The 22,791-nt window shown below is 40.5% G+C and overlaps 1 protein-coding gene and 1 long non-coding RNA gene across 17 annotated transcripts in view; one reads left to right on the top strand and one right to left on the bottom strand.

Annotated features, from left to right (window-relative positions):
• Positions 1-17,801, top strand: part of LOC135097252 (uncharacterized) — a 35,088-nt gene extending 17,287 nt beyond the window's left edge. Inside the window, exons 4-11 of one of the 11 annotated variants that reach the window (XM_063999056.1) lie at positions 5,819-6,009; positions 6,203-6,343; positions 8,625-8,672; positions 10,634-10,961; positions 11,335-11,466; positions 14,195-14,781; positions 15,863-15,939; positions 17,036-17,801. In XM_063999056.1, coding sequence (XP_063855126.1) covers positions 5,819-6,009; positions 6,203-6,343; positions 8,625-8,672; positions 10,634-10,789 — 536 coding nt within the window. In that variant the 3' untranslated portion in view covers positions 10,790-10,961; positions 11,335-11,466; positions 14,195-14,781; positions 15,863-15,939; positions 17,036-17,801. Of the gene's footprint in view, positions 1-5,818; positions 6,010-6,202; positions 6,344-6,853; positions 9,904-10,633; positions 10,962-11,334; positions 11,467-14,194; positions 14,782-15,862; positions 16,137-17,035 lie in introns of those variants that run through there. The other 10 variants (XM_063999055.1, XM_063999063.1, XM_063999060.1 and 7 more) reach the window with 10 other exon arrangements.
• On the bottom strand, positions 10,630-21,969 carry LOC135097254 (uncharacterized). Of its 6 annotated transcripts, none has more exons than XR_010265527.1 (6): positions 20,706-21,969; positions 19,199-19,330; positions 18,643-18,758; positions 12,676-14,795; positions 11,293-11,393; positions 10,630-10,941 (listed from the first exon to the last, which is right to left on the bottom strand). It is a non-coding gene; the product is annotated as an uncharacterized LOC135097254 (long non-coding RNA). The 6 variants fall into 6 exon arrangements; XR_010265524.1 differs by having other exon boundaries at positions 18,643-18,745; positions 20,706-21,968; XR_010265526.1 differs by lacking the exon at positions 18,643-18,758 and having other exon boundaries at positions 20,706-20,823; positions 20,984-21,967.
• Between the last annotated feature and the right edge of the window lie 822 nt (positions 21,970-22,791).

Here is a 22,791-nt window from a genome sequence, read left to right as displayed (position 1 = left end):
TGAGAGTTGTGGGTTTATGAGTTAGTTGTTTACTGTTGATGTTGGGAGAAATTAAACACACAAAAATTGTTATGGCCATAAGATTCATTATTATTTGTAAGAAAGAGTTAAATGAGTCAGCTCGTAATTCAGATCTGTTAGATAATCTGACTGAAACTCTTTTTTCTGTTGAGCTTTTTTTAAAAATAGCAATGAAGCAGGTTTAAAAAGTCTTCATTGAATCTCCTTTAGTCATTAGAGAGAAAAGGAATGGTAAATACTAAATATGCAAAGGTAAATGCTATAAGAGTTGACTGATGCTAGTAGGTAAATGATATACTGGTCGTACTCCTCAGTTTAAAATGAAGTAGCAATATATATATATATATATATATATATATATATATATATATATATATATATATATATATATATATATATATATATATAATATATACAGCAAGTGTTTCAATGAATCATGGAGTGTGCTACTTGTGTTATGCTCAATCCGTGCTCAAAACTGACAAGTCACCAATATTTTGGATACCAGCACCATCCTGAATTGTCATCCTCAGTCCTTCTTGTCATGGTTGTTTTCCCTGCATCATCCTGACTCCCAGAGTGAAGTGTAGGACTGTCACACTGCCTTAACATGGCACACTTGTGTTAGGTAGCCTTTTAACACCTCCATGTATTTGTATCATGATGGGAGGCCAACGCTTCTGCAGGTATGAATGAAGGAATTAGTGAGTTCTGGGCCAGGCAAGCAACATGCTGTGAATGAGGGTGATAGGTGGGAATATTTAGGAATGTTTCATATATGGACTGCCATGTGCAGACCTGATTTTTTGCTGCTTCCCTTGTTTTCTTATGTTCTTATGTTAACATATTCATAGTTCATCACCAAAGTATTTGCCCAAAAATATGTTAAGTAACACAATAAAATAAAATGCTTTGACTGAATTATAATGCAGTGTTACTTTTCATCACTACTTTTATGTAATATTACCATTTAATAATGTATGAGTTATTGTACCAGTAAAGTAAGTAGGTGTGAGGAGATGCTGGGTGATGAGGGCAAGTGCAGGAGGATGTGTAGTGTGTGTGTTAATGGAAAGGGTTGGGATGGAAGACACTTGTAGCCATGCAAAAAGGGTGGTGACAGGAGGCCAGCACCTGTACTGTCACTGATTGATGGAGGGAAAGAAGGAGTGGAGTGGGGTGGGAGATGAGTGTGATAAGAGATGCATTAAGGAGATGGAAGATTGTCAGGAGGTGTAATTACATGGCAGTTGGTTGGCAGTCATCTGTAGGGACAGCAAGATAATTTAGGGACAGTACTGTTTATTCTTCAGCAATTATTTTTGTATAGCAAAGATTATGTAATAGATAACCAATGTTATATCACTTTTATTGCAAATGCTTCCCATTCAAGACTGGTCCTGTATTATGTAATTGTTCAATAGAAAATATGTGAAAATAGCTTTGTATTGGAAATTATTCAAAATGATCTATAAAAAGGATCTTTAGTAATGGAAACAGGTACATTCACTGATACTTAGTGTATGCATTTGCTGAAAGGTCACAGATTCATAATATTAAAAACTCATTAATACTGGAGCTAATGAGTGGTTGAAAGAAGACAAGAATATTCATAATAATATGCATATAATAAATAAGAGTTTAAAGATTCACAGTATTAAAAACTCATTAATGTTGGGTGTGTGGGTGAAGGTGGGAGACAAGGGGAGGGAAGCATTGGCAGGTGGGGAAGATAAGGAGCAAGGGCAGGTAGAGAGGGCAGGGTGGGGAAGCAAGGACATCCTGCTGGTTGTGACCATTACCCTCATGCTGGTCTTCCCATCTCTGAGAGCAGCTCTGACAAAGCAAAAAGTAATTTCCTTTTCAAAGACAAATCCATATTTATTTGTTTCCTAAAGGAGACTTTAGGATGATATTTACTTGAGGTTTGTGGTGCAAGCTTCAATTTTGCCATGAAAGAAATATTGTCACAAGTAGGTAAGCTGAAATTCATCTAATGGCCATTATATGTAATTTCTTTCCAACTACTTACTATTTCAGATATAAAACAGCATTATAAGAAGCTTACCAGGCCTATTCCTGTTAATGCCTATCTGGTAGATTCTATATCTGATATAAAATATTATTATTAGCCTTACTTTTAAACTTACTGTAAATACTATGAAGTGTTTGAGAAGGTTACTGAGGTTACTGCCATGGAAATTGTCAAGTATAATGTCATACTTTAATCTGTGTAAAGGGCAAGGAAAATGCAGAAAGCCCACATACATTATGTGAGGTGGCTGAGCATTGTGTACCCCTGATGGTGGCTTATATCTCTGGTAACCTTTATGACCAGAGGAAGGAGGAGGGTTGGTAGACTGTTGTGGGCTTGTAGGGGTCTCCTCAGTGTTGCTTCCTCCTGTTTTTTTGTACTCTATTTTTTTTTAGAGATTTTGTTAAGAGTGCTTTCATATGGTTGATCTGTCCATCTGTTTATTTTAACAATTTATTTTTTCTGTCTTTCTATCTGTTTCTGTTTCTCCCTATCTGTCTTTCTGTCTGCTTCTAAATATCTGCCTACCTGTACTACTAAAAAGATAAAAAAAAAATGTTGAATGTCAATATTGCATGCTTTTTCAAAACACTGAAGAATAGCCAATATCTTAATAGATATAAAATAATTTTCCCTACATAAGGCTCTATAAGAAACAATGGCAGCTACTCTTTATTCATTCCTTGAGTTACTTTTCCCCAGTGGCCATAGAGCTACAGCACGGAGGTGGAGGTGATGCTGTAGAAGTGAGCTGAATGTGGTGTGTAACATTGGCTTAGAGGTGATCAGCCTTTGGAGAGGGGCCGTAGCTGCCTCCCATATAGGGACTAATCGAGTTCTGGGGAGGCGGGTCTGGCTGGCCTCTGTGAGACAATTGGACAGTTGGAGATTATGGTGGGAGATGCCTGGATGTGCCCTATAGATGTTTGTATGGTTGCCTCCCTCCAAGGGTCCCTTAAAGTTGTGTACACTCTGTAGGACGTATTTCTTACCTTATCGAATTATGAAAATTTGCTTTCATTAATCTCACCTGTCAAAGTCACTGCTATGGAATGTCTGCCACTACACTGAACAATGTGGGCTGGGCTGCCACATGTATGATGATTTTTGTCCTGCCCTAAATTTAAGATCCGGACTTAGAGAAATGTTTAAGTGAAACTTTGAGCCAGAAACTGAAAGAGAATGAAAGGTGATGAAAAATATCCACTGCTTAGTAGAGTTTGAAGGAAAAAATGATACAGTAAAATCCCTCTTATCCGGCATCAATGGGACCGCTGACATGCCGGATACTTGAATAGAAGTGAAATTATGCCCACAATCACCACCCTACACTCACGCATCTTACCATAACAAAGATCAGCTGATCGCTGTGCCGCGCGTCGCCGCCCGTGCTCCCACCTCACACTCACCAGCACGGTTGTAGCATTGGGCCTGTAATTGTGACTCCTTCTGATCTTTTCAAGCTGAACTACTCGTATAACACTTTGTCCATCATTTCATTATGATGATACTGCAGTGTGTGATGATTTTCCACTGCCTTTGGGGTGTCGGTGACTTTCATGTAATCCCGCAACTTTTTCGTTTGGGATTTAATGTCATAAATAGTTGATGAGCCCACACCATATTCTGCCATTAGTTGCTGTCTGTTTTCACCTCTCTCTAATCATCGACAAATTTCTACCTTCTGCTTAAGTGTAAGCACAACACGCTTCCTCTTTTCTACAACTTTAGGTATGATGAAGGCATCAGGTGATAAACAGTGCACATGCGGGACTGAGTCACTGAGTAAACACAGTGCAGTGGACCACAGGTGGTGCAAAGCAGTGTGCTCTGGTGGCAAGGGGACAAAGTATGCCTCACGCGGGAATTTTAATCAATTTTATGAGTACACATTGATTTTTTATAGATTTTAAGGCTCAGGGAAAAATGTGCCGGATACTTGAAGCTGCCGGATACTTGAATGCCGGATGAGAGGGATTTTACTGTATTAGGGGTTGGCCTGGTGGCGCCCATGCTGGGAGGGGGTGCATTTCGGGCATCGCAGCGGGATATTGGCAGCAGCATTATGTGATGGGATATCCGGCTGGCGTTAGTCAACCCTTGCGAATCCAACCCTTCGTGGTATTCCTTCTCCCCCCTCATTGGGTCTCCTCCTGTTCCCCCCCATGAAAGTGTAGTGGCCCCCAGGCTTGGAGGAGGGCCTTTGTTACACCATTTGGCCAAGTTTCCTGTTGGGTGCACAGCCATATTGGTAGGTTGGCTGATCAGGCACCACCTGTCTGGTGTGAGGCTCTGCCCCTCCTGCCCATGTGTAGTTGCAGTGGTGGTTGTGACAGCGGTGGTAGTGGTGGTAACACAGTGGTCATATGGTGGTGCTCACATGGCGTTTGGTGGCTCAAGAACTGTGAGATAGTGATCTGTGTAATACTCCAGCAAGTTTCTTGTTATAATCCTGTAATCAAAGGGCTTTTTACAATGCAGTGAAGTGAATAGATGAGTACCCTGTTGTGGTTACATTAGCAACTTTTTGTATGTGTCATTGTATGAAGGACTGTGCCAGTAGTCAGTAACCTTGAAATGTTATTGAGGAATCTGCTGCACACACATTGTTATGACTTATGACTGAGTAAGTATTTAATGGTATAGTGATAGCATGGTTTCTTATCTTCACAAGACACACATGTGAGGTGGTGTACTCTTGGCAGCAGTGCAGCAACACACAGGACAAGAGATTTTTGGGAAAATGTTATGTCTTGTGTAGCTGTGGTGTAGCACTTTGAGAGTTGGCTTATATCAAGACTGAAGGATATTATTTTATCCCTGCAAGTACAGTAGTGTGCTACAGTATTTTGTGCAATAATTGCCAATGGCTGTTATGTGTCTAGACCACGGTGATCTGTAGCTCAGTGAAGGCTTATTGATTTGAGCTTTTCTTTTCCAAGTAAGAAAAATATTTAGGCTTGGTGGTGGCCATAGAGTGGAATCATTAATCATAATGGGATCATTGAAGGAGTGGGGACAGAGGGCAGGTACACCTGGGTGGCAGGAGGCTCACTAATGCTTCCTGGCCAGGCAGGAGGCCTCCCTCCACCCACCATCAAGGATCACAAATTACTAGAGGTACTGGTAACACTGAGGAACAGTTATGAGTCCTGAGAAATTACTGCTGTGATGAAAATATAGGGTGTGTACTGCTTTACATAATGTGTAGTGTGTGTGTGTGTGTGTGTGTGTGTGTGTGTGTGTGTGTGTGTGTGTGTGTGTGTATAGACACGTTTTGTTTATATTTTCAATGATGAAGATTGTGAGTGTTTTGGTTGAGGTTTCATGGATGACTATAATTGCTCTGAACATGAAGGGAACATTATATCCTTTATGTAGTTGTAATGGTTGCCATGTGATATATGTTTTTACAGTTTATTTATATACATAAACCATGTATGCTTTCTTTTTAGTATATATACATAACATATTTAAGCATTAACTGTTGTTGAAAACCAGGCAAGCTATATTCATCATTTATTCATGAATAGTTCTTATTGTAAGATTTTTAAAGCATATTTGGATCAAATTTTATCATAAGAGCTTTAATGTTTTAGGCACCAATATATTATTGTTTATCTGATGACCCCCACAAGTTGGTGATGGGAAAAACAAACCACAGCATCATAGGTTGTAGCTTTGTACATCAAATTTGTTACAAGAATAACAGAAAGAGTGTTGACAGTATTTGTGTAATTACTGTTCATCCTTTGCTTGCAGGTGAGCATTTACTGTCTCCTGAGAAAAACATCAGCGGAGGAGACGTGACCCTTGACTCTGTGTCTCCTCTCAACTCTCCGTCCTTCACCCTCAATGAGACAGTACCAGACTTCAATCTTGACTTCAACCTTGATGAAGCCTTGAAATTTGTTGGACTGAACTGTTCTGAGACTGGGGAAACTGTCTGGAAGGTGAGCTGTCTATTTTGCAGTAGATATTACCATTAGGAGGTAATAGATTACTTATTAGTCCATTGGCTATTATGACTTTGCCTTATACTGAAGGAAATTGCCTGGTTGGATGACTGGAATATACTCATTTAAAAGGATGTTAATGCACAGTCAGTGAAGAGCTTGGTCAGAAGCTATGAAAGTGTTATCTCAGCCCTCAGAGCCTGAACCCACCTCTGACAATAAGGAAAGCCCTGGTAAGGAGGAGGAGGACAGCTTAGACACCTTGAACGACACCCTGGACGATATGATCCAGGCCTCCCAGCTTCATCCTCAACACCTGCGCTCACTACAGGTAAGTGTCTGCCTCTCCTGTGCATGGTCATCCAGAATATAAGAATGGGAGGAAAGGAGATCATAAAAGACCAGCTGACCCACACAAAGTGGCTCCTGGTCAGTTCAGGGCAGTATGAGGTTCTTCCCTGTCTGAGCACCAGTGTAATATGTCATTTAAAAATTAAATATTTTTTCCATGGTTTGTTGAAAAAGAAGGGAATTGCAATGTGATATTAAATATAAATATTCCAGAATAAGCATTTTCTCATGCGTTAAGCCTGTATGGCAGACTGAACCAATTTAAGGTTATTACAAAGCTAGCTCAAATAAAAAGCACAGCCATTCCATCTCAAATTTTTAACTGATGCTTTTTTGGGAGAGAACACCAAGATTTATTTATTTATTTATTTATTTATTTTATTTTTTTTTTTACTTTTTTGTGCATTTGACTTGGCTTTATATTCGTATGCCAAGACAAGAAAAGAAACAAGTAAATAAATATAGATCAACAGATGCAAACAGTATACAGTACTCGCAGAGAATGGTGACGATGAATGAAATGACCAGAAGGACATACAGGAATAAAACAAATGGTACAAGATAATGATCTGCTGTGGTGCAAGTGGATGATCAATCAGGTGTGCTGAAAACTAGACAGGTTTATATTTTGTTTTCTGTCTTAAGTATTTAGTAATTTGATGTTTTACTTTTCTGAACCTTATTCTGTAGACCTTTGTTGTGGTAAACGATTTATTATTAATGTCCATATGTTGAAGAACACTTCTTTTCTTGATAATCACCTATGATGTGACCACAAACAAAATTCCTTCTTTCTGATCTGTCCACTGTAAGTCCCTTGACATTGACACTCAACATTCACACTTGACATTCACACACTCAGTCTCAGGTAGTAATTTTGCCATACCAGCATCAAAAGTGAATTAATATTGATCACTAGATAGATAACACACACAATAGCAGTAGCGGAGCATAGTGTGATGAGGATGTCAAGGAACGGCGTGGCATTAACCAGTGACTTACAGTGGCACAGAAACACAACCTCCTTGGCGGTGCGGGATGTGGAGTGATCGAGTCAGACAGACGGGAGTGGTGTGCTGTCATCGTTCAGTCTGCAGTCAGGTCATTACGGCGTGAGGTGAGGTGTGGGAGAGTGGTGGGGAGAGGAGAGGAGAGGGAAGGAGGAGGGTTGCGGATTTCAGTCAAGTAATGTCTTGGTGTTGTTTTGAACATTTCCTGCATGACAAGGTGAGCTTAGCGGGCCGTGACGCACTGGGTTCCTTACTGACTGCTGCTCATCCAACGCCGCCACCACCACCACCACCACCACTATATCCAGACCATCTCCACCTCTATCACCACCTCCATTACCTTCCCTTACCTCCACTTCTGTTTCTTCCATTATTTTTCTAGAGACTATTAGTACACAATCTTAGTAGAACACACAGTTTCATGTTTTTATTTTATTCTATTTTTGGCATGAAATGTCATGTTAATTTAACAAAATGATGTATTATTATTATTATTATTATTATTATTATTATTATTATTATTATTATTATTGTTATTATTATTATTATTGTCGTTATTATTATTATCATCATCATCATCATCCTTCTTCTTCTTCTTCTTCTTTTTCTTCTTCTTCTTCTTCTTCTTCTTATTATTATTATTATTATTATTATCATTGCAGTTTTTATATAGCAAATACCGAAAAATCGCACGTTACTTTAACTTACAAAAATACAAACAAATTATTCTAAACCAAATCTTGTACTTGTTAATCTACTAACTTTCATATCAATAAATCCTTCACTCACTATCTCTCTCTGCCTGACTGACAATACCTGACTGAATGACCAATAGATAAAATACCAAACACTACCACCACGCGTATTTTGCTATGATAACTACACATCATCTCGTACTTGCCAGTCTACTTTCACGTCAATAAGTTCCTCACACTCATCTCTCCCTACCTGACTAACAACACCTGACTGTTTGACCAATAGATGAAATACCAAATCATCAATAAAATCTCTCTGTTTCCCTGCCAGACTGAGTATACACGGGCGACTAACCAATAGATAAAATACTACACACTACTACAAATACTACTACACTGGCGACTAACCAATAGATAAAATACTACCACTTTTATTCTGCAAAGATAACCTTGCTGGTCAAAGCAGTTTAGCGATGTTTTTTTTACTTTTCCAACCTACAAAACTCCCCGGGTGTGTATTCTGCTGTCAGTCACCTCGCCGTGTTTGCTTCCTCAGGGTACTGCTCGGGCTGCATCCCACTCGACGAATCAAAATATTTTACAGGTAGTGCAAACGGTGGTATATGTAGTGGGGAGTAGTGGTAGTGATGGTCAGTAGTAGAAATATGAATAGTGGGGCTTGTGTTAGTGAAAAAAAAAAGTTGTAACTTTTTTTTTTGTAGAAGAGATAGAGAGAGAGAGAGCGCTGTCTGGTAGCATTGTTGTTTATCATGGAGCCTCCTGTTGTGTTTACCGAGTGGCTGCCGCGTGGTGAAGTATTGGTGCTAAATACACATGAGGCTGAGAGTGCGTGTTTTTGTTTTCACAAGTTTAGTGTGTGTGTGTGTGTGTGTGATTCACCTACAGTCGTCTGCTGGTCACCGAGCCAGCTGTTACCCTATGGAAAGAGCTCAGAGATCATAGTGACCGATCTTTGGGTAGGACTGAGACCACTTACACACCACACACCGGGACAGCAAGGTCACAACCCTTCGGGTTACATCTCGTATCTACTTGCTGCTAGGTGAACAGGGCCTACACATTAAGAGGCTCGCCCATTTGCCTCGTGTCTGTGTGTGTGTGTGTGTTACAGTGCTTGTGTTTGCTCACACAAGGCGGTTTTCTTATCAGATTTTTTTTATCTTTGTAATGTTGAACAATCTTGATGCTTTTTAGTAGTTCTTGTATCATTCGTGCAGGACTTCTTGTGCTGCTGGTGGATTGAATTGGCAGTGTTCAGGAAACAAAACACATACATTTACGGCAGATTACCCAGGGAGTGTATTTCACTGCAAAGTAACATTACGGAATATGATAGACGGTTTCCTCTACAAGCAAAGTAAGAGAGAATAGCGAGTGATATATAGACAGAAAGCCACAGCTGTCATGGACGATAATGACTTAGAAATTGAGGATGGGAAGGGAGACGAAAAAGATAATGATGACAAATGAGAAGTTGGCTGGCGGCAAGGTTACACTAGTTTGGTTCTTATGCCTTCAAAACGAGACGGCCAACATTTCAGACACCTGTCCGTGAAAATATAGTCTTCGTAATTAAAAATAGTCCAGCAAGATATTTTTAGCATCTATATTTCATGGGCTTGAAGTTGGTGGTAGCGAAACAAGAGTTTGTTTTTTTATGCCTTCAAAACGAGAGGTACAACGTTTTAGGAAATAGCGTGTGACAGAATAAAATCTTCCCTATTGAAATTGGTACCATAAAATACTTTTAGCATCTATATTTCTTGATTATGAAGGTGATGGTAACTTACCGTAGCAAAATAAATTAACACATTTCTGAATCACATGTGCTTTGTTGCAGTGTCGCAGTACCTAAGTGAATTAACACTTTGACTACAACACGGGGTAGCGAAAAAAAAAAAAAAATGAACGGACAGACGGATGATTTTTTTCCGGTCACACGCCGAGAAACATCTACCTTATGTACTCTTGTCGGCATATTAATAGTTGCAGAATTTGCTCATGTTTATCAAGTGTTGCTCGTCGAGTGTTGGTTCAGGTGCTGATAGCGGTGGTGGTGTTGGTGATAATGGTGATGGAGGGTGTGTTGATGGTGATGACAGTGGTGGTATGGTGATGACGGCAGGGAGGCAGCGGTGTCGGCGGCATTCAGAACAGCAGTCACGCTTATCCTCGTTGTTAAGATATTTGCTTTTATTTGCCACCTTTTGTCTTGCATGTATCTGTAAGTGTGGTAAATATGCTTTATAGAGGGACTGCCTGCCTAGTGTAGTCTTGCAGCTTCCATTATACTCTTATGTACATGGCAGGATATATGAGACTTTCAATTCTTAAGTTATGTTATGCACTTTGCCTTGGCCTCCTTGTGTGAGATTGTCACTCGGTTCATATGCTTTTGAGTTTTAGGTATGTTGGGTAATGTTCTGAAACACTACTAAACCTCACTTCCACTGCTTTTAAAAGGCTCCGGATGAAGTTACATGGGTGTTGAGGTGCTTATGCAGGTCTAATGCCAAATTAACAAGATTTCAAATTTATCAACAGGAGAAATCTTTCTTGAGAACCCAGCTAATCATCTATGTGGACTCTGAAAATGATCATAGTGAGAGAGCAGAGCACTTCAGAATATGGGCCATGGTTTTACACATGCATCACTACCCACTGCATGCTCCAGCAGCAGCAGCAGCAGCAGACAGCTAAATGCTGCACCACCCATCAAGAGGATGAAGATTGCAGCCACATCAGAGAGGCTGGCTGTGAATTTAGTCTTCCTGCCACACGTTGAAGTTCCTGCTGATAGCCAATTGGTCCTCACCTTGTTCATCAGGCTTGACTCTTGCATCTTCTGAAGGCTGTAGGAAGAGTAAGTAAGGTGAGTGTATGAGGGTTTGTAGGGAGAGAAAGTCTGGTACAGAAGATTGAAAAGGAATTGTGTCACTGTGGAAGAAAACTGAAGTATATCATTATGCTTTTATGTTGTGTAATAATATAGCAGTAAAATGCAGGCTGTATGGAAATAAAGGCACATCAGGATTTTATAAGAAGATGAAATTTTATAGGGAAGATTAAAAAGGAATATTGTGTCATTGTATCTGTCTCTTGCACCTTCCTTTCTGACTCCCATCCTTTGCAGTTCCATCCCTCCATCCACTTTCTGTCTTCTCAATCTTAATTCACACACATACACACACGTGCACACACACCTGTGGTCAAATAACTTCCTAAAGGTGAATTTTTTTTTGCAGCCCAATAGCATTGCCTCCTGTGATGTATTGGACTGGCAGTTCCTTGATTCTGGAGGAGTCTGCAATAGGAAGACCACAAATGTAGGAGTTGGTTGTGACATCCATACCTATGAACATGTATTTACCTGCCAGGTGAGTTTTTTATTTGTTTGACGTATTTATTTTCTCTTTTTTTTAATGTAACAGGAGGACTGGCCAGGGACAACAAAAAGAGCAAAAGAAAAGAAAACAAGACCCACTGAACTGCCAGTCCCAAAAGAAAATTCAAAAAGATCATCCAAAATTGGAAGATGTGTCTTGAAACCTCCCTCTTGAAAGAATTTGCATCATAGGAAGGAGGAGGTACAGAAGCATGTAGGGAGTGTGGGATTAGCTAACAGTGAGATACTGGTGGTGGTTATGCTAAATTGAGGAATGTTTGTGGTTTTATCTAAATGAAGAATGAATCTGGCTAATTTATTTTACCTGGTGGAAGAATCTTAATGTTTTCATTTATCAGAGGCAAGATATGAAGCAAATGTTTATGACAATTTCAAGTTTGTATCTTTCTCACTATGAGGAGGACTTATTGATGCTTTTTAATGACCTGTAAAGGAATTTTGTTCAACATTGCTTCATCTTAAGGGATTCAAGGATTAACAAAACCAGACCAAAAAATTCCCAAAGCATTCCAAAACAAGAGAAATAATGAAAAACACTGAAAAACACACTCAAATCATCAACAGATGTATCCAAAGCATCAAAAAGACACAAAGAGAGATGAATATTTCATGAGAAACAATTAGAATATAAAAAAATACTAAAATCTTGAAAAATACACCAAAACATCAAAAAGACAAAAAAAGGGAGATGAAGAGACCATGACATAGTGAAGATTTTCCTGACACCAACGTGGGAGTTGCTTCTCCAGTCCCTCACTGTGGGAGCTGTGAAGGACTTACCATTCAAGACCTTCTCCAGTCCCTCACTGTGGGAGTTGTGAAGGACTTACCATTCAAGACCTTCTCCAGTCCCTCACTGTGGGAGCTGTGAAGGACTTACCATTCAAGACCTTCTCCAGTCCCTCACTGTGGGAGTTGTGAAGGACTTACCATTCAAGACCTTCTCCAGTCCCTCACTGTGGGAGTTGTGAAGGACTTACCATTCAAGACCTTCTCCAGTCCCTCAGTGTAGGAGTTGTGAAGGACTTACCTTTCAACACCTTCTCCAGTCCCTCACTGTGGGAGCTGTGAAGGACTTACCATTCAAGACCTTCTCCAGTCCCTCACTGTGGGAGTTGTGAAGGACTTACCATTCAAGACCTTCTCCAGTCCCTCACTGTGGGAGCTGTGAAGGACTTACCATTCAAGACCTTCTCCAGTCCCTCAGTGTAGGAGTTCACTAAGTTATCTGGGGACCTCAGCACCACTTTCCACTTTCTGCCATGCCTTTCTCAGCACACGGCACTCACCTGTCTGGGAGCCCACACAGGTTTGCTGCTCCCAGGGAAGAAGAGAAGGCACGTTATAATCTAGCCAGACTGATGTGGTGATATGAGATTGTTCACATCCTAGGTGGTTATTGGAGGCAATCTTGATAAAGGACTAATTAAAAGGGCCTGGAGAAAGCCAGTTGAAGGAAGATCAAGGTAAAGAGTGAGTGAGATGGAAGGATGGAATTGTGCTAGAGCTGCTAAGGATGGGAGTCACAGAAGATGCAAGGGACAGACACAACCAAAGAAGACTTGTGCATGGTGCCAGCCCCTCACTCCAGAGAAGCAGCAAAAACAGAAAAAGAGGAAGGTAGTCACATCAGTATTTTACACAGTCTAGCCTAACAGTCAGTCAGTTTTTGGTAGACTCTGGAACACTCTGCCTACTTCTATATTTCCTCCTTCTTATGACTAGAACTCTTTCAAGAGGAAAGTTTCAAGGCACTTACTCTCCAATTTTGGATGATCCTTTTGGTCTTAAGGGAATGGCACCTAAGTGGGTCTTTTCTTTTTTTTTCCCTCCCAAAGCCAATGCCCCTCAAGTAAGAAGAAAAAAGAAAAAAAATTAACTCACAAATCCAGGGGTGGATTTAAGGTGGTGTCATACTATCACTTTTTCCGTCGATTTTTCATCGTTCCACATGAACTTATCGCATGAATTTGTCAGACGATCAGGATTGTTTCCTCCTGCAAATTTCCGCCTTTGTTTATATTTCCAAGACCAAGACCAAGACTTTCCGCGTGGCTTCAACCTGTCTCACAGAGCGTTATTACCACCTCTACGCTTCGTCATGGAAGGAAAACCACATCCAAGTTGGACACGCCGTTCAGAGGAGATCCTTGTGGAAAGCATAAGGAGCCATAAGTGCCTCTGGGACCACAAGGATGAATCTTGTATGAAGAAAGGCCAGAAAAGAGCGGCTCACAACACAGTCACCTGTGCCCTCCAATACTGTGTCTCACAGTACACAGTATTAGTTTCAGAATAGCGTATCTTTGCTGCAGTGTGGACTCCATGTTTGTTTGCACTCCTTGGGCTGTGCCAACGGAAAGTTTCAGATGAAACACCATTTGTGTGCGACAGGCCGCAGCCAAGATATCCACGATTTTCAGAAAAACGATGGAAAAAGTTGACGGAAAAAGTGTTGGTGTGACACACCACCTTGAGGTCTGTGGAGGCCCATGGCCAGCCTGAGATATTTATATTAATGTTTTTATGTATCTATATTCCATTCAATTTTTTAATATATATAATATAATCTAGAGAAAAGAGCATATTTATTTAGTGTAAATGAAACAAAAGCAGCTGTATTAATAATGATAAAAAATGTTAAAAAGTTCATAGAAAATTAGTGTTTACTGATTAATTTGAGTTTCTTTCACTTACAGAATGCTTAATTATGTAAGGGACTCCCCAGATTGTGGAGATCCCAACATTGTGGAAGCCCCTCGGCAGCTGCCCTCTTTGCCCACTCCTAAATCAAGGGCCCTGCACAAATTTCTCTCTCTCTCTCTGTCTGTCTGTCTGTCTCTCTCTCTCTCTCTCTCTCTCTCTCTCTCTCTCTCTCTCTCTCTCTCTCTCTCTCTCTCTCTCTCTCTCTCTCTCTCTCTCTCTCTCTCTCTCTCTCTCTCTCTCTGTCTGTCTGCCTGCCTGCCCCCCCTCTCTCTCTCTCTCTCTCTCTCTCTCTCTCTCTCTCTCTCTCTCTCTCTCTCTCTCTCTGAAGTGTGGATGGTATATCAGCACAGGGAGCAAAAAACCAAGGAGCCACTGAGGCTGTCACTTTGAAGAGGTCATTGTTGTTGCATCCAGCATCCCAGCCTGACTGCCTAGACAGCTCCTGCAGGTTGCTGAAGGGCAGAGTCACAGACTGCTCCACTGCCAGGTGTGAGACCAGTGTGGCAGAGTATGATGTGTACACAATGAGGGACACACCACAGCCAACCCTGTAGGTGACCCATGCTGCACTGCTGATTGGGTAGGTGTTGGAGCCTGCAGAAGGAGGAGGAGGAGAAGGGGGGAAGATGCTATAAAAAAGCAATTTTAAAACCTGGAAAATGATGCAAAAGCAATTTAAATCTTTGAAAGGGACAAAAGTAGATAATTGTAAATTCAAGTGTTGAAAAGACCATTTTAAAATGTTTCAGAGATAAAAATGCAATTTAAAAATTTTCTCACCATTTCTGAAAGATTTAAACATTATATCTTACTAAGAAAACTTTTGATACCTTCATCATGAGAACTACTGATAACAAAATTAAATACATTACTTACGATATCCATAACAGTTGTATCAACACCACTTGCTTGCATTGCTCATGCCAGAACCAATTGAAGTTAATATCAACACAATTATGGAAATACATCAGATGTCATGTGAAGTTTACCAATTTTAAATCTATCCTTTAATGATTGTCTTCCTGTATTCCCATCTTACCAAACATTAAACACCACTACCCTTGTATTCATCTAACAGTCCCACCCATATACACATGTACACCCATCAAAAAAATGTTGTCACCTTTATGGTGTGTTACAGTATGACACATCACACAATGATTTCTGGTATAACTCATGCAGTATGGTGCAAAGTTGGTAACCCTGCTGTGCCAAGTTGCTAGTTACTGGGGAATTTGTGACTGGTATAATATATGATCCTGGTATGATGTGGAAAATGCACTCCATGAACCATTATTTGCTCTACAGAATGAACTACACTAAAGTGATAATACTATGGGATGTTTACGAGGGAGAAGAATGGAGAGGGGGGGGACAGGAAGACGTACCAACCTCCACAAGTCATCACGGCTGCTGTGCCAGTGTTTGTTGCGGTCAATTTCAGAACCTAGAGTAACAAAAAATATTTTGACAGGTGTACTAGCTAACTAACCGGACACTAAACATTGCTATCCTGCAACTAACCAGTCCTTGCATTCAACTAACAGTCTCACCCTTTCAGGTCCTCACCTTGCTGTAGGAGACCTGATAACATGTACCAGCCATTTTACCAAACACTAAACACTACCACCATTGAACTGACCAGTCCCACACCCCAACAGGTCCTCACTTTGCTGTAGGAGAGCTGACAACACGTACCAGCCAGCAACTCCCATGCTGACGGGCTTCTCCCCCATGGGTATGTAGCACCTCTGGAGTTGGTCAGCAAAGAAGAGGATGCTAGCCAAACCTATCATGTTAGTCAGGATGCACCAGTACAGAGCTGTGTCCATTGGGGTTGTGTAGGCTAGTAGCATCTTGTCAAGGTCCTCATAGGTGGCCACAAACAGTTTATGGCTATAAGAGGAGGACTTGCCTTGTGAACATCACATTGGGGTGAGTGTTTAATCTGATTTTGTGTTAATTTGTTTTGTGGGGAGTGAGTGTTAATGTGATTTTTTGTTAAGTGAATGCTGTGCCTGGGCTCCTGAGGTGTAGTGTGGTGTGGTGGGCCATAAGACTGTCCCTTTCCACTAGGGCCTGACAGGTATTAAGAGTGTGAAGGATGTGTGTGTGGTGCCTTGTTTGGGCCATCTTGTGTGTGATTGCCAGCCTGATATATACAGAAAAATAAGTTATTAGTGGAGCTGAGTGTGTGAATGTGTGGTGGTTTGTCTGGGGTGTCCTGTGGGGGATTGTTTGGCCTGGTATGTAAATACATTATTATTTGGGTTAACTGTGAATGTTGTATGTGTGAATATATGGTGCATTGTCTGGGCCACCCTGTATGGGGTTGCCAATGTGGTATATAGATATATCAATCAAATTATTTGACATTTCATATTGTAAACATTTTGCTGATCCAAGTTAATCTGTTAAGGGAGTGCTTTGTTCACTATCCTTAAATCATTATTTGATCATCACTTGTGTATATATATAGGCTGGGTGTAGGTAACAACTTTCAGCCTCTCTTCAGTGATGGAAAATTCAGAGACAGTGAGGTCAGCTTCCCCTGACTGCAAAGCTCCTACCATGCCCGTCCACTCATTGTTTGAGCTGTCCTTCAGTTTCCCTCTAGTACCTTCAGACTGTACAAGTCTGTCTCTCTCTCTCTCTCTCTCTCTCTCTCTCTCTCTCTCTCTCTCTCTCTCTCTCTCTCTCTCTCTCTCTCTCTTCTATATCTGCATGTTTCTCTCTCTTCTATATCTGCATGTTTATCTCCTCCTTCATGCATCACCAAATACCACCAACTGTTCTATGTATCCTTGCATCTAAGATTTGTCCTAATTTTGCAGGAAGCCCACCCCAGCAGCCCAGCCTCCCCTGACAGCTATCATCATCTGCTGCCTTGCCTGGGAGGACCATAGACACAGCTTGTCTCTGATGTCTTCCCCACAATGCCTTGTCTTTGTTGGCTTCAGTGCAATTTGTTTGTCTTCAGTTTAAATAGTATTGTATATACTATCTTGTCTTCACCATCTTGAAATGTGAAGGATGTTCTTGACAAACAAACAAGGTAGTATTGTATAATTATTACTTTAAATATTGTCTTAAATTATCTTGAAATTTGTAAAAAAAAAAATGTGTAAAAAGAAAGCAAATACAGATGATTATCTCTGTAGTGAAGGAGGAAGGACTCAATATCCCTGTAGTGAAGGAGGAAGGACTCAATATCCCTGTAGTGAAGGAGGAAGGACTCAATTTTTTTTAAGTTTAAGGTGTGATTTGCACATAGAGGCTCCTGGATTTCCCTGTAGAGTGACCCTCCCTGAATGCAGGGAGGGACGGTGCCTCTATGTACAAATCGCACCTTAAACTTAGTAGTGAAGCCTTAAACTTAGTATTTTGTAGTGAAGGAGGGAGGAAGGACTCCTTTCTGAGTCCTTCTCATCACCACAATGTTGCATCTCTAGCTGTCTTCTACCGCTATTTTCATGCTAACTGCTCTTCTGATCTCACTAACTGCATACCTCCCCTCCTCCCGTGGCCTCACTGCACAAGACTTTCTTCTTTCTCTCACCTCTATTGTGTCCACCTCTCTAATACAAGAGTTAACCAGTATTCTCAGTCATTCATCCCTTTCTCTGGCAAACTCTGGAACTCCCTACCTGCTTCTGTATTTCCACCTTCCTATGACTTTAATTCCTTCAAGAGGGAGGTTTCAAGACATTTATCCTTCAATTTCTGACTACTGCTTTGGACAGTGTTTGGGGATCAGCACCTCAGTGGGCTTTTTTCTTTATTGGATTTTTGCTGCCCTTGGCCAGTGTCCCTCTTGCATAAAAAAAAAAAAAAAAAAACTGCATGAAAGAGAAAGAGGAGACCTAATAATGTACAAATTAGTAAACAATATAGAAAGAATAGACAGAAACGACCTGTTACCACAGATGAAAGAGGGAGAGAAAGAGACATGAAGGGGCATAGGAAGACAATAAAGAAGAGTGGATGTTCAAGTGACATCAAGAAATACAACTTCCCATATGGAACTATTGAAATCCAGAATGATTTGAAGTAAGAGGTAGTTGTGGCAAACAGTGTACATAGGTTTAAAGAGAAGCTGGTTATGGAGACAACAACATGAGCTTTGGCTTGCTCCCTGTACAATACAACTAGGTAAATACAACTATACTCTTTTTATTCTTAGAAGAATGTTTTGGCATTGGCTGAGATCTGTTAGATACTCTGCCACATCACACAATTTCTCTTAAATATATCAATTCTTTTTACTCTCTATTGAAAATGGAATATTGAGTACGGATTATTCAGCTCATCAAACCAAGCAGTGCTATGAATGGTTTGGGTTCTAAGATAATAAATAGTCTGGATCTTACATAAATATCAAAACATTTGACAACATAGCTTTGCAGCGTTATCATTTTGGTGGAGCACCTGGGATGCTTACTGATAGGGTCAGGTGACTCAGGTCAGTGAGAGGGGTGGCTCCTACTCTTGAGGGACACTCCCATGATGGAAGCAACTCCCAAGTGCTCGCATGTTCTTCACAGCTGGGAGAAATAACTTACAACAAGAATAAGTATTTTTAGAAGAGAAGGGCCTATAAAGGTCCAGTCATTGCATCCTCCACAGCAATACTTCCAACAACCATAGCCAATCATGTGAGAGAGACAACAGTACCACCAATCTGCTCTGCCCAAAATTGAGATTACGCAAATCAATTACCATGAAGAAATGAATTATACAAAAATTATTCACACAGTATCATACAATACTGAGAGAGAGAGAGAGAGAGAGAGAGAGAGAGAGAGAGAGAGAGAGAGAGAGAGAGAGAAACAGTCACCTGTCCTTTCCACCAGTGTTAAACTGATAATTGGTCCTGTAGAGACAATGCAACTCACAAGGAATTCCCCTACTCGACCAATGCCCAAACGTTCTTCTGGGAGTAAAAACACCATAGGTAAATACACACACACACACACACACACACCTTGTTTACTTACTGATATTGTGGCAAGTGGGTGTCAATTTCTGGTCCTGTCTTGGTCAGCTAATGTCAATTCCTAGTGGTGTCTTGGTCAACTGACGTCAGTTCTTGTTGCTATCAAGTGACCAGTCTCCCCAGCAGAGATTTCCTCAAAATTGAAAAAAAAAAAGAGGAATCAAATAACCTAGAGTCAATGCATGTGTGTGTGTGTGTGTGTGTGTGCAGCCTGCAGTCTGGGTGTTAGTTCTTGGTAATGGAAGATCTGTGTGTGTGTGTGTGTGTAGTGTCAGTTCTTGGAACTTCCAGTTATTCTAATAACTTCCAGTTATTGGAAGATCAGTGTGTGTGTGTGTGTGTGTGTGTGTGTGTGTTTACCTAGTAGTGGTTTACGGGAGGGGAGTAATCTCATAGTCTCTATGTCTATCCAGTTTGGTCTTAAGAGCATGGACAGTTTGGACATTGACAACGTCTTCAGAGTTCATTCCATTTGTTAACACTTCTGTGAGGAAAACTATACTGCTTGATGTCTCTTCTACAGTTAACTTTCAGCAACTTCTTACTGTGTCCCCTTGTACTCTGTGTCTAAATTTATAAAACATTCTTTGTCTACGTGTGTGTGTGTGTGTGTGTGTGTGTGTGAGGCATGTATGATAGGATGTACACCACATAAAGATCTCCAGCAGATCCCTATTAATATTTACCACTTAATGAAATAAGAATAATGCACAAGAACATGAAATTATAAGAAAAAAATAACAAAAACTATACAAAACACCGCCATGATGCATTAACGCAAAAACAATAAACAGAAGAAAAATAAACGTGAAAAGACAAGAAAATCACGCACAACCCCAAAAAATTTACTCATAAATGTAAAAAAAAAATAAATAAATAAGTAAAAAAATAAATAAACAGCAGGCAAGCCATTAGGATGCAGGCCAGACTGACGCTGTCCTACCACGCCCCCCTCCTCCCACCGCAGGCCCCCAGCTGTGTGGAGAGCTGCCTGGCTCTCCACACGGGCCGCCAAACGCACAGTCCCTCCGCCAGCTTGTCCACATATACTTTCACTTAAACTTACTCTCATCTATTTCCACCACTTTTGTATACGCATATGTATTGTGAATAAAAGTACTCAATCTGAATCTGCTGCCTTGATACTCTCGCGGAGGCCTACATAACAGCCTGATCCAAAATTACAGCCCATTTGAATCGGTGGGCAGCACAAATGTCACATTCCTGTTACGCAGCACTGCCTGACCACACAATACCACCCACACACACGCGTTGTTCAGCGAGTATTCCTCACCACACGTGCATGATGTGGCTGCTTCATGAGGCGCCTTTATTGATAATATCCCAGAATGCTAATGTATTATGACATATTTCTGCACCTACCGGCTTCTTATAAAAACACTTATTTCCGGTCTCCTATTACTCCTTCACCTTATTTACCATATCTTACTGATTATAGACACTTTAGAGTATATTTAGGATAACTGACACACGTGTACACAACTCACCTGAGGATAAAATGGTGAAATAAGATGGAAAAACACACACCGACGTCCATTTCGGAATTTCCTCTGCTTCTTCTTGTAGCCTCATCTTTCATTACTCAAGAATTCGGTTCCTGTTGCACTTAAAACATTATTAAAAACGCAATTACTCAGAAAATAAGATAAATTTGATGAAACTGTCAAATAAACAAAGTACATACTGCCACAATAGCAAAAAGTAGCAAAAGCAAAAAAAATCGTCTGCTTTGAACAGGTGACGTGGGAACCTACCGAGTACTTACAATTATTACGCAATATTCCCTCTTGCTTTAATTCCTCACCATGGGCTGTTCAAATGTGATGCTGCTGTTTTGAGTGTGACGCTGCATGGTGATGCCTGGGTACTGGTGGTGGTTGTGTGTGTCTGATGGTGAGGTTTGTGGGGAAACTGATGTGTGTGGTGATGATGCCTGGGTACTGGTGGTGATGCTGTGTTGCTGTTGTGTTATTCTTAGACAACAGAATCACATCATCTTTATCTTAGACATAACAGCATTACAGCCTCATTATCTTAGATCTAACAGCATCACAGGGTATCTTAGACATCACATCATTATTATCTTAGACCTAACAGCACAACATCATAATCTGACCCTCAGCATCACAGCATCTTAATCTTATTATCACTGTTATGTGATGCTGTTTTGCGTTTGTATGTAATGTTGTTCTGCTTGTGATGTTGTCATGCCTAAAATAATGTTGTTACAGAATTGTGATGCTGTGCTAATGCTGATGTGCTGTAATGCCTGAAATAATGTGCTAATCCTGCTGCACTAACATTAACCCTTTAAGCGTTTCTTTTCTAGAAAAAGTTCTTCCTCAACAAGAAGCAAAAAACCAGTAACTTTACTGCATTTTCTTACACCTACTTCATTTTACAGTTCCTCTATGGGAAAAAAATATTCCAAACAAGAAACTAAATACGTAACGACGGTGGAGGTGGTGACACCAGAGCTGGTGGTGGTGGTGGTTGTGTCGAGGGAGCCTGTTACCTTTTTTTTATACGCCTCCTTCCTTGTCCACTTTGCACACTCCTTTTCTTTCCAAGAACACCTGAGGAAATGCTGGGTGGTTGCTTTTTGTGTTTCAATGATAAAGAGGCTGTGGCAGCAGTAGGATCAGGCGTATCTGTGGTGGTGGTTGCAATAACAGGGTCCGCAATGGTTGAGGCGGTGGCGAGTGACACGGCGTAGTTTCTCTTTCCTGTTACCACGTGTTATACTCGTATGCTTCACGCGCTTTACCCTTATTGTTTTAACAGGTTTTAGGTCCATCGATGACCCAGAGGAAGACGAATCTGGACTTTGACCTGGTGACAATTTGTAGTAATAATGATGTGTGTATATTTAATGGTAGACTAGATGAAGAGCTTAGAGTGGGGAAACCCACAACTACTTATGCTACACTGGTGGAATTATGTCACTGGCTCACCAACACTGTTCAGAAAAATGAACAGGAATTTAGAATACTAGATTTTGATCCGCTGTACTCAGATATTCATTGTGGTACACATGTACAACTAAAAGTTAATATTGAAAAGAAAAGAAATAATGATGGAAGTAATATACCTGTGAATAATTGTAGCTTAACAGGGAAATGGAGTGCAACAAAGGAAGATGATTATAAAGCAGAAATTAATGAAGGTGAGGTAAAGGAGTTAATAGAGCAGAGGGATTTTATGTCTGCTGAAGAGGTGAATTCTTGGTTAAAGAACACATTGTCAGAACCACCTATAAAGGTATTCACACCCAAAAAAAGGAAAAATTTTGTTAAACAAAGTAATAATGTAAGCCTATTTGTGTGTGACAATCAATGCTGGAAAACAAGGAAAGCCTACTATAAGGCTAGACGTAAATATAATCGAAGAAGGAGTGAAGAAAATTATAGTCATGACAGAAAAAAGTAAGAAATATAAGACTGATTAGAAAAGAGTGCAGAGTAAAGAGAAGGAAAGCTTGGTGACTAAGTTAAAATAAAACAATAATAAAGGTCCCAAAAAATATTGGAAAATATCAAGAGAAAGAAATGTTAATAATAGTAAGACTACACT

Source organism: Scylla paramamosain, unplaced genomic scaffold (assembly GCF_035594125.1).
Source record: "Scylla paramamosain isolate STU-SP2022 unplaced genomic scaffold, ASM3559412v1 Contig15, whole genome shotgun sequence".
Lineage (NCBI taxonomy): Eukaryota > Metazoa > Arthropoda > Malacostraca > Decapoda > Portunidae > Scylla > Scylla paramamosain.
The sequence above is the reverse complement of the archived record's forward strand: the minus strand, read 5'-3'. Positions and strand labels throughout refer to the sequence as shown.